Here is a 15,078-nt window from a genome sequence, read left to right as displayed (position 1 = left end):
TTTTATTCCCAGCTCCGTCACTCACTGTAACGCTTAACACTGTGCCTCAGTTTCCTAAGTTCTGAAGCAATAATAATTACAGTCAGGCTGGCTGCAAGAGTTGGTTGTTTGTGAACCGCCCCACGGAGTGTCAAGCCTGTTATTATTCCTGTTATTATACCTAAATCCAACTTGCTTAGGAAAGAAGACTCCTGTGAAAAGCACACAAATGGTTTCCCAGATCATCATTTTTATTAAAGTTTGCAGGCAGCTGAAGAGAAAAAACAGCAACAACAAAAACCCTACCAAATGTGAATAAGTGTCACTGAGAGTGCTGCAGAAGGGCTGTGCACAAAGTGTTCTCCTCCCAGCAGCAAAGGGCACTTGCTGCCCCTAAAAGGCCTTCGCTGTTGGAAGCAATGGTGAGGGCTTGCAGCGCATTGCATCACCCAGCTGGCCCCAGGCAGGGAGAAAGGCAGGCCAGCGTGCCTGCAACGGGTCTGTGTGCGACCCTAAATGCAGCCTGAGTGCAGAGATCACCCAAATGTGGGTCACTGAGGCCCAACCTCGTGCCAGCCCTATGCTGCCTCTTCCCTTTGGCCTCGCTTTGCGGGAAAGGAGGCAAGAGGCCTTGCTTGCTCTGCAGGCCCGACAAGGCCCCACCGCGCAGCAAGGCCTATGTTCCTGCTCGTTTGCTAATTACACCTCACCCACACGCTGTTGAGAGAGCACACGGAGGGGAAGCAGAGGCCCAGCTCCGAGCAGGCAGCAGTTTTTATCCGGCGAAGCATCTCGCCACAGTGATGGCATTTTGGCAGCACGCGGCCTGGCAGCTGTGTGCCGGGAGCAGCCTGGCCTCAGGCCCAGCACCGGGAAGGAGGGAAAACACCAAAAAAGATCCACAGTGCAAAACCAAAGGCACCTGCCCCGTCCCACCGAGGCACTGGGTGCTGCTGGCAGCTGTGCATAGCTCCCACGCTCTAATATTTTGGCAGCTGCAGTCTCCGTGCTGCAGCCGGAGAGCCAGGTGCTGAGTTCTGGGTTCAGCCCTTCCCTTTCCCCCACTTCCCCAGCCCCTTTTCCCTATAAAAATGCTTCCACATCACCCAGACAGCAGGCATCGCCAACGGCAAGCTCACTGCTATAAAAAAAATATTAAAATCTCTTATCCTGCCCTCCCATCCCATGAAGTAACTCTGGGGGATGCAGCCTGGTGTACATCCTCCATCTTCCTGCTCACACTGGGCCACCAGTATCCACCAGTATCCAACAGCCAGGAGGTCCTTTGTGCCCCCATGGTGATGGAAGGGATGAGAGAGGCTCCTTGGCACCCTTTGTGGGGAACGGGAGGGAACTCAGTGGCTGTGTCAGCTCCAGCAGCGAAGCAGGGGACATGGATGTGACGCCGGCATCTGAGGAGGGAAAGAAAAAAGGAGTTAATTTCTGTGTTGGGAGCAGAGCTGGTGTCATGCAGAGAACAGGTTTTGCATGTTGGCAGCTATTGGGTTCCCCTGACACTCAGCTTCTTTTCCTGATAAAAAATGCTTCCACAGGCATTGCCAAGAGCAAGCTTACAGCTCCTCCAAAACCATCCGTATGACTGTGATTTCCAAGGAGCTGATTTACCACAGTCTGAGGCCAAGCACACACTGCACATGTTTCCATCTGCCCAGGTTCAGAAAAGCCTGATTTTCATTGACTTTCCTCCCCGGGCCAGCCACTCCCTTCCAACACTGCCTGATAAACTGGCTCCAGAGACAAACAGCAGCAGAACTGCCCTCCCTGCTCAGCCTGCCTCACTGTTATGTGCATGCAAATGGCATTCCCTAGGAGCCACCAACAGAAACTGGCTGTGACTTTGTTTGGGCAATAACAGCAGGGTTCTAACAGGTTTCTAGCATCAAACTCAGCAGCAAGCAGGTTAGGAGCAGAGAGATTATATTTGCAGGTTTGGAGCTGTCCTGAATGCTACTGTGGGCATCCACGGCTTGTCCAAGGCAAGGTGGCTGGCTGCAAGCATGGCAGCAAAAACCTGCGGCTTCTTGCATGGCGTGAGCTGACCCAGCTCCACACAGAAGGGAAGCCAAGCTCGTGCTCATAAAAGGCTTGTTATCTCCACTGTAATTAAATAATCAGGAAAAGAGTCATTGAACAGATCCGATGTTTATTGTGACCACAGCCTGGCAGTACTAGAATGTAGTGCTGGGCCTGGCAGGTTGCCGCAACCTTCACAGGTACTTTAGGATCAAAGTTCAGCTTTTCAGTGCCAGAACAAAATAAGCGCCCACTTAGCAATGCTGCCTCACCCAGGGCAGGCAGGAGGTGTTGGGGACTGCTGTCACCATGTCACCTGTACAGGAGCTACTGGTTTTAGGGTGGGACTTGGGATTTAGCACCTATGAGCCAGTCCCCAGCCCATCAGTGACCTCATCCCATGGAAATGAGGCTGTCGCACTGGACAGACAGTTTGGAGAAGCCAATTCTAATTTGGAGACATGTAGCTTGCAGAACTTGCTCCTGGTATTGCCCCAAATCACCTCCTAGGAGGTACAGAGCTGTCCACATCATCTGTCACTGCTGTTCATTTCAGAACGCCACTACATCATCCCAGCATCACACCCTAAGCTCCTGCATGGGCTTTGCTTGTGTTTATAAACACAGAGAGCCATTATTAGCAGAGTGCTCAGTATTGCATTTCTCATTTGCAATCACTTGTCTCATCATACCATAATTCCTGTGGGAATGACAAAGCTGGCTCGGCCAGCTCTCCCCCTAGATCAGCCTGAATTTAACACCTCTTACTCAAACTTTCTGCCTCCAGCCAGGGCAGAGGCCAGGTGATGTTTGCAATGAGCAAAGACACATCCAAGCAGATCCCATCAGGACAATCCAACAGGACCAGTGCAGCTCCCCCATTTCACACCATCACTGGAGTCACCCTCATCAGCTCAGCAGTCACATGTAGGAGGAGGCCAGGCTTTCACATTTTATACCATTAATCATGCTTGATCCCTGGAATTACAGCTGGCAGCAAGCACCATGTTGATGTCATGCTGCATGCTTGGCAGGGGTGCTGGGAGTTCTGCCCAAAGGTGCACCAGCACAAGGCTGCCCTTGGCTCCAGGAGGGCTGGAGGCTGAGCCTTTGGGGACACGCTTCCAGCTGAGCCGTTTTATGCCTTCCCCAGCTGAGGCACATTCCTTTCTGGATTAGCAATGGCTGCCTGCTCATAAAGTGCACCAGCACCTGAGGAAAGTGCCCACCTGGCTTCCAGGTGCCCCTTCCTGAAAGAGGATCCCATAGGGAATAAAGCAGGTATTGCAGCAGAGACCCCTTGTCATGGGAGCTGCGAGCCAGTAACCCCCTTGGCCAGACCTCTTTAGGATGATGGAGTAGCTACAGGATCCTATAGTCAGTTATCCCAAGGTCCTGAGCCTAGTTTTGACTCAGGTGCAACAACAACCAGCTAAGAGAAGAGTAGGAGATGTCACAGGTAAGACACAGGCTGCGCATGCATGTCAGAAAACATTTGGACCTGGCCTTCACCAGCCAGCCCTGGTACTTTATTTAAAGAGATGTCAGTGACTGAGGCTAGAATGTTAATTTAAACAACACACAGACATACACACACAAAACCCCTCCAGAAAAATAAAATGAAGAGACGTTCTCTCTGGCAAAATCCTATGTATATTTTAAATACTTCTTTTAACTGAAGACTAGAAATGAAGCCAAAAAAGCATATAAAACCCTTACACACTGACTTTTCACCAGCTTTTCTTGTAGGTTGGTATATTACAGTTCCTACTCCTCTTGTACTTGTGCCAAGCTCCAGCATTCACTAAGAAATATTATCTATCCCCTACAAAGAGCTTCATAAAGCCTGAACAACCCAAATAGAGCACAGAGTAAAAAGGCAGGAGAAGAAAGTACAAGCTCTGTGTTTTGGGGAACTGTTCTTTATTCAGTGGCTGAAGAATCAACTCTCACCTCAAGCTGTTCCCTATTCTCACTCCAAGCAGTGGGGCTGGTGTTGAGCTTTAATATTCAGACACATCTGCTACAAGAGGAAATGAATTTTCAGCTCTAAGGCAGCTCTTAAAGGGGGCCCCATTGGCCCACATAGAAAATGATGGAGTCCTCACACTCTCTGCTGCAATATTTAATAGCTGAGTAGCAGTTAATTAGATTACTGAGCCACTGTGACAGATGCTAGGCAACGTCTGAGGAGGAGAATTTGGAAAGGCCATTATCTCCTAGTGCTGGGAAAGCTCTTGGAAATCTCATTTTAGCCCTTTCCACTCTCGTCATGTCCTCACTGCGGCCCAGCCCGTGCTGAAGCCAGGCATTTTGCAAATCAAAGGCCATTATAAATAACACCGTGGGTGCTTTTTCCACCGGAGACAAGTAGGTGGCCATATTGGGCAAAAGCCCAGTAGAGGTGCCAGGAGCTCTCCTTGGCTTCCCAGCTGCCATCAATGAGATCACTGGGTGCACCAACCCCACAAAGTGCGAAGCAGGGAAGCGAGCGGGTGTCAGAGGCTTTGGGCAGCATTCTTTTTCCCCTGTGTTGAATGGAGTGGATTTTGATGAAGATATGGAAGAATTCCCCTCCCCACAATCTCACTTTCCAAGGAAAACCTTAATTGAGGCTTGCTGTTCTCGCCCCATGGGTGAGGGTTTTCCAGGTCCTGTAGCTAACTGGGAAGACACCTCCAACCACGACAGCAAGGCTGCATGCATTGCTGGCAGCCAGAAACCTGTAGGCAGAGCTAACAGAGGTGTTACGAACATACTGGGAAGTTAACTTTGTGCTTGGATGGCATTTGTTTTCACAGCACAAAGCAATTGTGCTGTTGTGACCTGTTCCTGGTCATCTACATCTTAGTACAGATTGGTGAAAATGTGCAAAGCTCAGTGGGACAAAAGCGGTAACCAGAATAGCAACTAAACATCCCACTGGGGAGGCAAAGAGGAAGCTCTCTTCCATTTGGTGTTGAAGTAGTAGCTTTCCTGAGCACGTGAGAACCAGAGCATCGAAATTACACAGGACACCAATCTTCTTATTCCTGTACACCCCAAAACACCAATAAACACATTCTTCTGATTACAAAGCCCCTTTTCCTCCCACTCAGGTCTCACACTGAAGTCTCAGAAGTACTGATATAACAAGCAACAGTTTGGATGTTAAATAAACACCAGAACCATCAAATGCACCATGGTTTCTCAGCTTCTGCTGCCCACTGAAATGAAAATAGAGAGCACAAAGAGAGATGCAAGATTCCCCAGCATCCTAAGGGTCACTTGCCTACATATTCATCAGCTCCAAAGCGACCACCCAGACAACGAGCAAAAATATCAAACTACTGAGATGTTTTCCAAAGCACCTGTTGCTGTACTATCTCCCTGCTCTCATATTTATGTGCCTTTACTCAGATACCACAACCTCTTACATAAAATGGGGACAGGATGTATTCCATTGTCCTATCCATGACAGTGGGTGTGGGCTCTGCCCTCTCTCCCCACCCACACTTAGATGGGTGATGCTGGCACACCCAGCTAGCTTAGAATGAAGGCAAATGGGCTGCAGCCTCCTCACAACCATTAATGTAGATGCAAAGGGGACCATTTTGAACCAAGAGCTAGTAAGACTTCCTACATCACAGAGATGACTATTCTCTTCCTGTGCTATGTCCCTCTCACCTTTCAATATAGCCTTCTCAAAAAATGAAACCTCACTGCAACCTGTGGTTTCAGTGCGGTGTGTGGAGATGCATTTGAGGCCAAACAGTAAGTTACAATTTTAGAGAACACCCTCACCTTTCTGAGCTCCTGAAAAAAAGCCCTCGAGCCCCGCCTCTCATGATGGCAAGTGCTTCCAGGTGCTGACAAAAGCTGTGGGGATGAGTGAATAAGGCACCGTTGTGATACAGTTCCATGTGTCTGATGTAGGGTCATAGCAGTCCAGCGTTTTGCACCTCTGAGTCCCAAAGTAACCACCCACTACATAGAGTTTATTTCCTGAGGCCAAAGCATGGCACGACATGCGCTTGGCTGTCATGTCCCCGATGCGTGTCCACTGGTCTGTCTCACAGTCAAAGCGATAGGCAGATGCTGCTGTGAACTCTGTATCTCCTCCCATGATAAAAATCTGGCTGCCCAGGACTGCAGCTGCAGTGTAGCGCCAGGGCTGTGGGCATTCTGCCTTGATTGTCCACCGATTCTCCACTGGATCGTAGCACTGCACTTTGGACACCATGTCTCGGTGGATGCTGGTTCCACCGAAGACAAAAAGTTTCAGCCTGGCGCTTACCACCGCAGCATTGCTCACACCATCTCTCAAAGGAGCCACCATCATCCACTTGTTGGATGCAGGATCATACTTCTCCACTTGCTTCAAGGAAACAGAAGGTGATGCAGGAAAGACCCCAGCCACGGCAGTGTGTCCACCAACCACGTACAGGCAGTTTTCCAGCTCAGCTGAGCCATGCCCAAACCGTGCAATCAACATGGGGGCAGCTTTTGACCATTCCTCATGTACAGTATCATAAACCCATACATCTTTGGAGACCCCATTCTCTGAGCCCCTGCCACCAGTGATGTACACTTTGCAGCCAATGGCACAGGCACTGAACTCTTTCCGTGGGCTCGGTAGGTCTGCTTTGGGGATAATTTCTTTTGCCTTTTGATCCACTTGGTAGATCTTATCACACATGAAGGTCTGTCCTCCCAGGATCAGCAAGGTGTGCCCGGCTTTGCGAGGCCTGGCACAGGGACTGGTGACAATCCCATCATTCTGGAGGATCTTCTTCTTGCACTGAATGGCTTCGTCCAGGACAAGCTTGTTCCTTTCATCCACCATGATCAGGTCCTCACAAGCCAAGGCTTCCTTGAGGCATTCAGAAGGAAGCAGGGCCAAGCGGACATTCCTCAGAAGCTCAGGGAGATAGGCCTTCCGCTCATCCAAATCGTACTTCACCCACTGAAGGACAGCCTTAAAGACCTTCTCCTCATCCTCAATCTCCAACTCGTCACTGGAGATCAGGTCCAACAGAGTGTCCTTGGAAAGGTTGTTGAAGTCCTCGCTCTTGTGAACAGTCTCAAAGTTAACCAGGCACATCCTCCAGGAGAGCTCATAGAGCCGCCGGCACTGATGGGCATCTGAGAGCAGCATCATGCCCAGGCAGTTGGAAGGGTAGAGGTTCTTCTCCAGAAACTCGGCTGCCGCATCTCGGACATCATGGAACTGCAACATGTCTCCAGCCTCCAGGAGGGACTCAGCATTTTCCTCATTGATAATGATCCGAGAGGAATAAGCAAAGTCCAGCAACAGCTCCAGCACCTCTGGATGGAGGCTGTCATGGAAATTCACCTCGTCATCCAAGCTCTCCCGGAGGCCGTTACTAAACATGGCTTCAAAATACCTGCTGGAGGCAGCCAGCACTGCACGGTGACATGGGAATGACCTGTTTCCTGCCCAAAGGGTGACGTCGGTGAACATGCAGTGCTTCCGGAGGGTGTTCAGGTGGGATAAGACGCAGTCTGGGTGGGAAGCTTTGTGGAAAAGCAGGATGTTCATGGAGCCCGTGCTCGTCCGGGATTTGCGGTTCTCGTGGACGCTGACTGACATGATGACAGATCTATTGCCTGCAGAAAAATAAGCAGAAAACCAATTATTTTCTTGTTCTTACTGACGTGAGGCACTGAGCCAACACCAGAACATGTGCATTTGCTATCCAACCCTGATACGCTGTCAGTGGACCCCAAACCTGAAGCCCCAGCTCTATGGGTGCTCCTGCGCCCTGACTGGCAGCATCCACATCTTCAGCAGTGTCTGCACCCACACATCCTCCTGAAATGTAACCCAGCAGGGCGGAAAAGAGGGGAGGAAACTCTGCCCTTTGGTTTCAGCAGTGGAGCAACAATGTGAGGCAATCTAAACCCAAACTTGGTGGTACATCTTCTCAGTGTCTCTAGAGGGTACTGGCAAACCGCAGAAGAGTTATTTTTCCTTAGGAAACAGTATTAAGAGAGCATTCCATCCAGGATAAAGGGTACTGGTCTGCTCCGGGCTCAGCAGAAATCAAGTTTTTCATGAAGACTATTGCAGGTTTAGGAAATGCAATTGCTATTGGCTTTATTTATGACTGTCCCAAGGTTTGAAAAATGAGCCTTGAAAAAAAAAACAAACCCTGAGATATGACTGAGGAGTTAGATTTTTCACATCACCTTCCAACCTGATGCCACTCCTTTAATTCCCTTTTGTGAGAAATGAGCCCAGGCACCCAGTGGAGGGCAGCTGGCAATGCGCAGGATAAGGGCAAAGCAGGACTGATCCCCAGCCCCATGCTGAGCTCTGGCTCACTGACCTCACCGAGACCCGGAGCAGCACAGCCCTCCCACGCTCTGCAGCCTGATGACCTCAAGCGGAGGCTGATGGCCAGATAAGCAGCCTGAATCATGCTCTGCTCACATGTTCCTACCCCCCTGGTCCTCCAGAGCCTTCAAAGAGCCCATACTGGACAAATATTTGCAAACATGTCTCCCCTTCCCCCCAGCCACTGTGAATTATTGGGGTTGGTGCTCCCGAGACATCGCTCATTCCTCAGGGCTGTGTCACAGTGCAGGGAAAAGGTCTCTCCAGGCTTCTGCATGTTCCTCACCCGAACTCCTGCAGCCTGTGCTGAGGCTGCCAAGCTCATTTCATTTGTGATGGGAGGTTGTGTGGGCTCAGGGCTCTAAAACAGGAAGGAAAATGCCACTGCTGATCCAAATGCATTTCGAGGAATTGGTTTCCACCATCCATAACCAGCTCAGGGACAACACTAATTTAAGAGCTTATATGTATTCCAGTATCGAAGCTCTGTAATGGGGGACTGAGGAAAACAAATGAAACATTTATGAGGCTGCTAAAAGCTATCGATTTAGATTCCTATTCCTACAACCTCAGAAACCACCCTGCCATCTCTAGTGCTTCCTTTGCTCACAGCTCAGGTCACATTTCCAATGTTAACCTTTGATTTGCTTATCCACAAGAAGAAATCAAGCTATTTATATAGGGCAGATATAGAAACAAACAAAAAGATTACAGGAGGGCAGCACCACTTATTCTGATGCTAAGATTAGAAGAGCAAGTACTCAGAATGGAAGGAACAGGTTGCTTAGAAATAAGAAATGTCTATATAAAAGCTGTGATTATGTACTAAAAACAAAAATAAAACACAACCTTCAAGCATCTAACATTTAACATCACACCCAGGAGAACCAAACAGCATTTCTCTGCCCTGGGTACTGAACAGCACTCGGGGTACAGCTGCTGGGTTGCAGGGCAGCCCTTACTGGGACTGCTCTTCATACTGCCATGTCCCAGTGCAGGCACCAACTGGTTCCCAGTACAGTCATGTCTGAAAGCTGGAGGCCTTTCCTGGCACTGTTGTGGCTAGACAGACCAACACACCAAAAGCTGACAGCCTCTGAACTTTGGTTTTCAGCCATCTCAACAGCAAGGATTGCTTCTCTTTTATTCAACAACTTCCAAGCGGGTTGTTTTGAGGGCAAACAGAGCAATTCACCTACTTCTTGGATCCTATTGCAGCTGGGGACAAGCAGAAAAGCGGCTGTCATTATTTCTTCCCTTTGCAAACACACCCCAGTGCTTCTCGCAGCCCACAGAGAATCTGGCATCATCCCACACATATCAGATGAACTGAAACTGCAGGGAGCAGACATTTCACCTGATGGGTTTCTTCCAATCTCCAGCGGCCTTGTGAACCTCGGAAACCTGCAGCTACAGGGATCTTCTGCGTTTTTCATGTACACAAATGTATGCTTCCATTTCAGTAATGCTGAACTGCAGAGACAAGCAGAATTCCTCCCCCCCTGCACTCCCCGCATCCCTCACCCGGCTACTGAGCTGAAGAGAAAAAGCAGAACTGCTCAGGAGGAGGAACAGTTCACACAAAGGAACCTGTCAGTGCCTCTTTCCATGCTCCCACCTGCTCTGTGAGCACTCAGGGGGTTATCGGAGCTCACAGCTGCATCCTCCATCACGCAGGATGAGAGCACTACGCCAGATGCGCCAACTCGAACAGCAGAAGCCACGACCTGAACAAACTGCTTCTTGGCTTTCTCCAATTTTTTTTTTTGTCCTTTGAAAGATGGTTATTAAAAAAAAGCAAATATCTGCTGCAAAGCCTTTTAGAGGATCTTATTGCATGCACAGGCAGATGATAACCCTTCTCCCATATGGATGAGAGCAGAGAAGCAGCAGCTTTTTGACAGCTATCCAGGCTGTCTGCTGGCTATAATGTTCCCTTGGCTGTCTGCTGCTTTTGTACAGCAGGTATAGGAAAGACAGGATTTTTTTTCCAGTGGAGGAAGATAAGGGTGCTTTGGAAATCCTTCCCATGGAGCCAGAAATCCAAAAAGAGATCAGGAGATGTGTCAGGGAGAAAACAGCCTTCTGATCCCAGCTCATGAAGAAAATGCCTCTGGACAGAACAAAGCTGGCAAAGAGAACAGGGCAAGAAAACAAAGCACATCTTGAGAAAATCCAAGCAGACCTTAGAAACTGAGTAGTTTGAAGCCACTTCAGCCCCAGGTTTCCCATCACAAACGACCTGTGTATGAGAGGACAGCCCAGAAGTACAGTTATATATGAACTATATTTAGCAAGGTTTGGGGTTCCCCTGTCCGTCTTAAACCAGCAGAATATCCACAGATCTCCACTTTCCCTATAGGCAGGGAATCCCAGCTGGTTTGGGCATGCCATCTGCACCTCGTGAGCTGATCTGGGTTTCCCCATCCAACTGTACCTGTGTGCTGCTAACATGCAGGGTGCTGTGTCCCATCCCAGGTCACAGCTACAGTGCTTTCACTTTTTAAAAGGACAATATCTGGGGAGCAAACAAGATATTCCCCAGTGAGACTCTGGGGGTTCAAGAATCATTTCTTCTTGGAAAATGAAAGTCCCCAGACTGTAAAGGTTGGCTGCACACCAACAAAGAGCCCAAATCCCATGAACCGAAGCTGGCGCTTTTTGTTTGCCAATCAGACTTTCTGAGAAGCAGCAAGCAGAACGCATTTCTTTCTACCCTGCTCAACTACGAGCTATTTAAAGTGGTAAATAAGTAAACAAACAAGCAGTAGGGATCCCTGCTGGCTCTGTTCAGACCTGGAAGAAGGAGGCTGGGGAGCTGCCTCCCCTGTCCTGGGAGCGCTGCGATTAAGCACGGGCTGTGCAATGCACACTAGGGGCTGTCAGGATTTAACTGCTAAATGTGTGAGGGTAAGATCAAAGGCTTCAGGCCCAGCAGAGCTTTCATCATTTCCCTCCATGATTTACTCCTGCCTGGTTTGGCTGCTTTCCTTTTTCCTGCCACACGGTTGCTGGTAGATAGCCTGACTTCCAAGCAACAGGGACAGAAGTCATCTACCTGTGTGCACCAGGCTGGGACACAATGCAACAGAGCACAGCAGCCCCAAGCAGCCAGCAGCACCTGATATTGCAAGGAAACAAAGTGTAAGATTCATCTTTTCCTCCCTCATTTCACAATATTCACCCCTTGTGGTGAAATGCCATCTCGAATTCAGAAAAAGTTCAGTTTCTTCCTAGAATAAATGCTCTCTCTACTTACTAGTCCTGAAAATCTGTGCCTTTCCAATGCTTTCAACAAGTGCAATGCCTGGTGCCTAGGCCAGTAACACCACCCCAGGACACAGTTACTGCTGTAGGACAGCTGATTCCCCTTTTTTTTATTTCAAAAGTTGCAATGCAGAAACAGTCACTGTTCCATCTTCATGGGGAAGAGCTCCTTGCAGAAGCTGCTCAGGAGAAAGAGAAGTGTGGCAATGCACTGATACAGATCCCGGATGCAGCCCTGTTTCTGAAGCATGCAAAGCAATTGCTGGGTGAAGGTTTGCCAAAAGGTTTGAGAAGAAGGGGACTGCAGCACACGAAGGCTTTCATCACCTACTCATGAGCACCGCTTGAGCTTCAAAAGCAGAAAAAAAACCCTTACACAAAACAGGAAAAGATGGGGGGGAAGGAGGCAGTGAGCAAGAAAGGGGAAAGAATAAATCCGAAGGGGTTTTTCAGATGCGTTTCACGTCCTTCCAGAACACAGTGGACTATCAGGTGTACAGCTCAGAGCTGCTGGAAATGCTCAGTTCTAATAACATCCTTCTGCAAAGAGTGCTTGTGATGAAAGAAATAAAAATAGCAGCTGGCATCACAGCATAACACTGCACTTGCTGGGCACAGAGCCTGGGCTGCAGCCAGGGGGGAACATCCAGGGACCTGCATGGCACCTCCAGGATGTGTTCTCTGCCCTGTCCTCAGCCAGCTCTGCACCCTGACAGAGGAGCTTCACCTCCAGCAACACCTCTGAGCTCAGCGTCAGTCCCATTTGTTGTCTGCAGGATGACTAACACAGCAAATATGCAACGGTGATTTTTCACCTTGGAATTTGGGCAACGTAACCCTGCTGTGAATCAGGGGTATTGCTGTGAGAAAGCTGCACTCGGCCTTCCTGACCAACGCTCATCATTTCGTCATACCTGCAATGCAAGGGAAGATGGTTAAGCCCAGCCCCCAAAAGCAGGATTTGGGGTCCAATCCCAGCCTTTGAGAATGGAAAGCCTCCTTATCATTTCTTCTCGTTTTCTCACTTCCTCGTCTAGCTATACATCCTGGACAGAAAACAGAGAGACCATGTGAAAGGCTCCTTCTGTTGGCTCAGACAGAAACTGGGAGGTTTTCCAAGGCCAGTTCTGTAGGCTCCAGGAGATCAGATTGTCTGGAGAAGGTCCGGGCACGTATCTCAACATGCTCACTAAAGCACATCAGAACACAGAAACTTAGGTTGTCCATCACTGCTCCCCATCCCACACTTCCCAGTTTCCCTCACTTTAAACCCGTGCTCCACTCTGGGCCTGAAACCGCCACCTGAATGCCACTTACCATAGAAACCCAATGCAGTATTTCCAAGCTGTACCAATCAGCTCTTCTTCTATCCTGCGAAAGCACTGCCCCAAGTCTGTGACACAAACTAACCAGAGACAAAGGGGACCATATTCCAACCAACATAAAAATACCTATAGGAAACTTGCCCTGCATGCAAGAGACGCAGTTGTATTTGCAAGTCAGGAGTTGGATTTGCAGCTGAGTTACTCCATACAGGTTCTGAAGGTACCTGTGAGGCAATCACACCAAGTTCACACTCACCACTAAGCTCACTGGCTTTGCAGTCCCTGGGAATACCACACCCTCCTACAACCACTAACCAAATCAGGATAAATAATGCTTTTGGCCACGGTTCAGGCTCCAGACAATGGCTTTTCATTGCTACGCCTTAACCCCAGTGGATCTTTTCAGACCCCGTGATTCATTTCAGAGGCTGCTGTGGGGTTTTGTCCTCCCCGCCTGCCCTCCAGCTCCGCTGGTGAATGAATTCCCTTCTGCTAGATCAATCACAGTCGCTTTGCAAAAATGAATGCAAGGCTGCAGAAGAAGCAAGCAAGCTTTCAGCCCCGTCTCCCAAATTATACTCAAAAAGGCTCCGAAATGGAAACAATCGACTGGATCGTGGTATGCACCGCAGCCCCATCTGAGCGGGACAAAGTCCTTTTCAAGCAAGCCAACTTGCTAATGTGCTGCACAGGGAGCTTCAAATAGAGACAAGTGGAACCACATGCCACTTTGCAGGGAGGGCTTATAGGACGAGATGTGCTGTGTGTCAAATTAATGCCAGAACAACCGCTGGAGCTGCTGACTGCAGAGGGCATGCCCACATCCTCCCATCCCGCACGCTGTGCCCTGCTCCCAGCACTGCTCCCATGCTCAGAGGGACCTCTCATCCTTCCCACCAGCTCCGTCCTCAGGGTTTGAGCTTTGTGCCTGGCTGGTTCACTCTGTGTGTTGTTTGGTCTTCTTACTTCTTGTGCTTTTATTTTAGTGCTAGCACAGCATCAATCCTTGTACTCAGCTTGCACATCCCAGATCAGCATGCAGCAAGGCATACAACATGAGCAAAACAGAGGGACCACAGCAATAAACTCACCACGATCTGGCAGGCTCTCATACAAAACTCTCTGCAAACGCTCATCAAGCAGAGAGCAATTACGGGACACGCAGTGCTCCCAGGCACGAGTGATGGGGGCACACAGAGCCATTGTGTGCACTGATGCTCAGTGCAGGGATACGAAGCCGATAAGCAGAGGCTGATGTGATGGTGGTTAAAGGTCAGGCCGGGGCAGCGCGCTGCAGCTCAGCGCTTCCTGCAGCCACTGCTGCCCGCATCGCCAGCTGTGTGCGCGCAGTGCTCTTCCCATCCTGACATCCATAAACCAGCACATCCAGCACTGCAGGGATCACTGCAAACAGCAGCACTGCTCGCCTTACCAGACCTGTCCCGAACACAGCGCTCACAGTGCAGGACGGGGCAGGACTCCGGACAGCACTCCCACGGATAGGGAAAACGAACAGAGGAGGGAATGGGAGCTTCGGTTCTGCGGTGCTGCTCCTCCGCACCGATGTCACCGTTCCGCTATCGCAGCGAATTCCCCGTGGTTTCAGCCCCGCGCTCACAGCGCGCCGTCCCTCGGCCAACTTCCACCCGTGCCCCTTCCGCACCCGATCGGCTCAGGGAAAGCTGAGATCACTCACCGCCTCTCTCCGCAACCTCCCGGCGTCTCGAAAGCCTCCGCAGCGCTGCCACAGCCTCCCCCGGCTCGCCGGGCGGAGCGCTGCCGTTGCCGGCCCACGCGCGCTGCGCTGCGTGGCGCTGCCGCCTCCCCTCGCCCCCCCGCACGGCCCGGCCCGGCCCCGCGCGCGCCCTGGGCACAATGTAAGCGGCGGCTGGATCCTGCCTCGCGTGGGGCAGGGGGCGGGGCAGCCCGAGGAGCGGGCGGCCAATCAGAGAGCGCATTTCTCGTGACGTAAGGCGTAGGCCGTCCCTCCCCGCACACCCCCCGCGGAGAGGCGCATGTTGGGGGCGGGACAAGAGGAGAGGAGCGGCCAATGGGACGGCAGGGGGGCGGGGCTACGGAGGCCTTAGAGGTCCTAAAGCCCGCCCGGAGAGGGCGCGGGATGCTTCCCTGCCC

At 50.5% G+C, this 15,078-nt stretch overlaps 1 protein-coding gene across 2 annotated transcripts; it reads right to left on the bottom strand.

Moving 5' to 3' along the window:
- Nucleotides 1-144: 144 nt before the first annotated feature.
- Nucleotides 145-14,791, bottom strand: KLHL25 (kelch like family member 25). Of its 2 annotated transcripts, none has more exons than XM_090149029.1 (3): nt 12,535-13,048; nt 5,797-7,623; nt 145-1,391 (listed from the first exon to the last, which is right to left on the bottom strand). In XM_090149029.1, the coding sequence occupies exon 2, from the start codon at nt 7,604-7,606 to the stop codon at nt 5,837-5,839; it is 1,770 nt and encodes a 589-aa protein (XP_090005155.1). In that variant the 5' UTR covers nt 7,607-7,623; nt 12,535-13,048; the 3' UTR covers nt 145-1,391; nt 5,797-5,836. The 2 variants fall into 2 exon arrangements, with proteins under 2 accessions (XP_090005155.1, XP_031443610.2); XM_031587750.2 differs by lacking the exon at nt 12,535-13,048 and adding an exon at nt 14,642-14,791 and having other exon boundaries at nt 148-1,391.
- Between the last annotated feature and the right edge of the window lie 287 nt (nt 14,792-15,078).

Source organism: Phasianus colchicus, chromosome 12, assembly GCF_987193195.1.
Source record: "Phasianus colchicus chromosome 12, bPhaCol1.hap1.1, whole genome shotgun sequence".
Classification (NCBI taxonomy): domain Eukaryota; kingdom Metazoa; phylum Chordata; class Aves; order Galliformes; family Phasianidae; genus Phasianus; species Phasianus colchicus.
Note: the sequence above shows the minus strand (reverse complement) of the source record. Positions and strands in the feature narration are given on the sequence as shown.

What these genes read in the sequence shown, in the direction of transcription:
- KLHL25 (XM_031587750.2), bottom strand. Translation starts at nt 7,606, where the DNA reads ATGTCAGTCAGCGTCCACGAGAACCGCAAATCCCGGACGAGCACGGGC.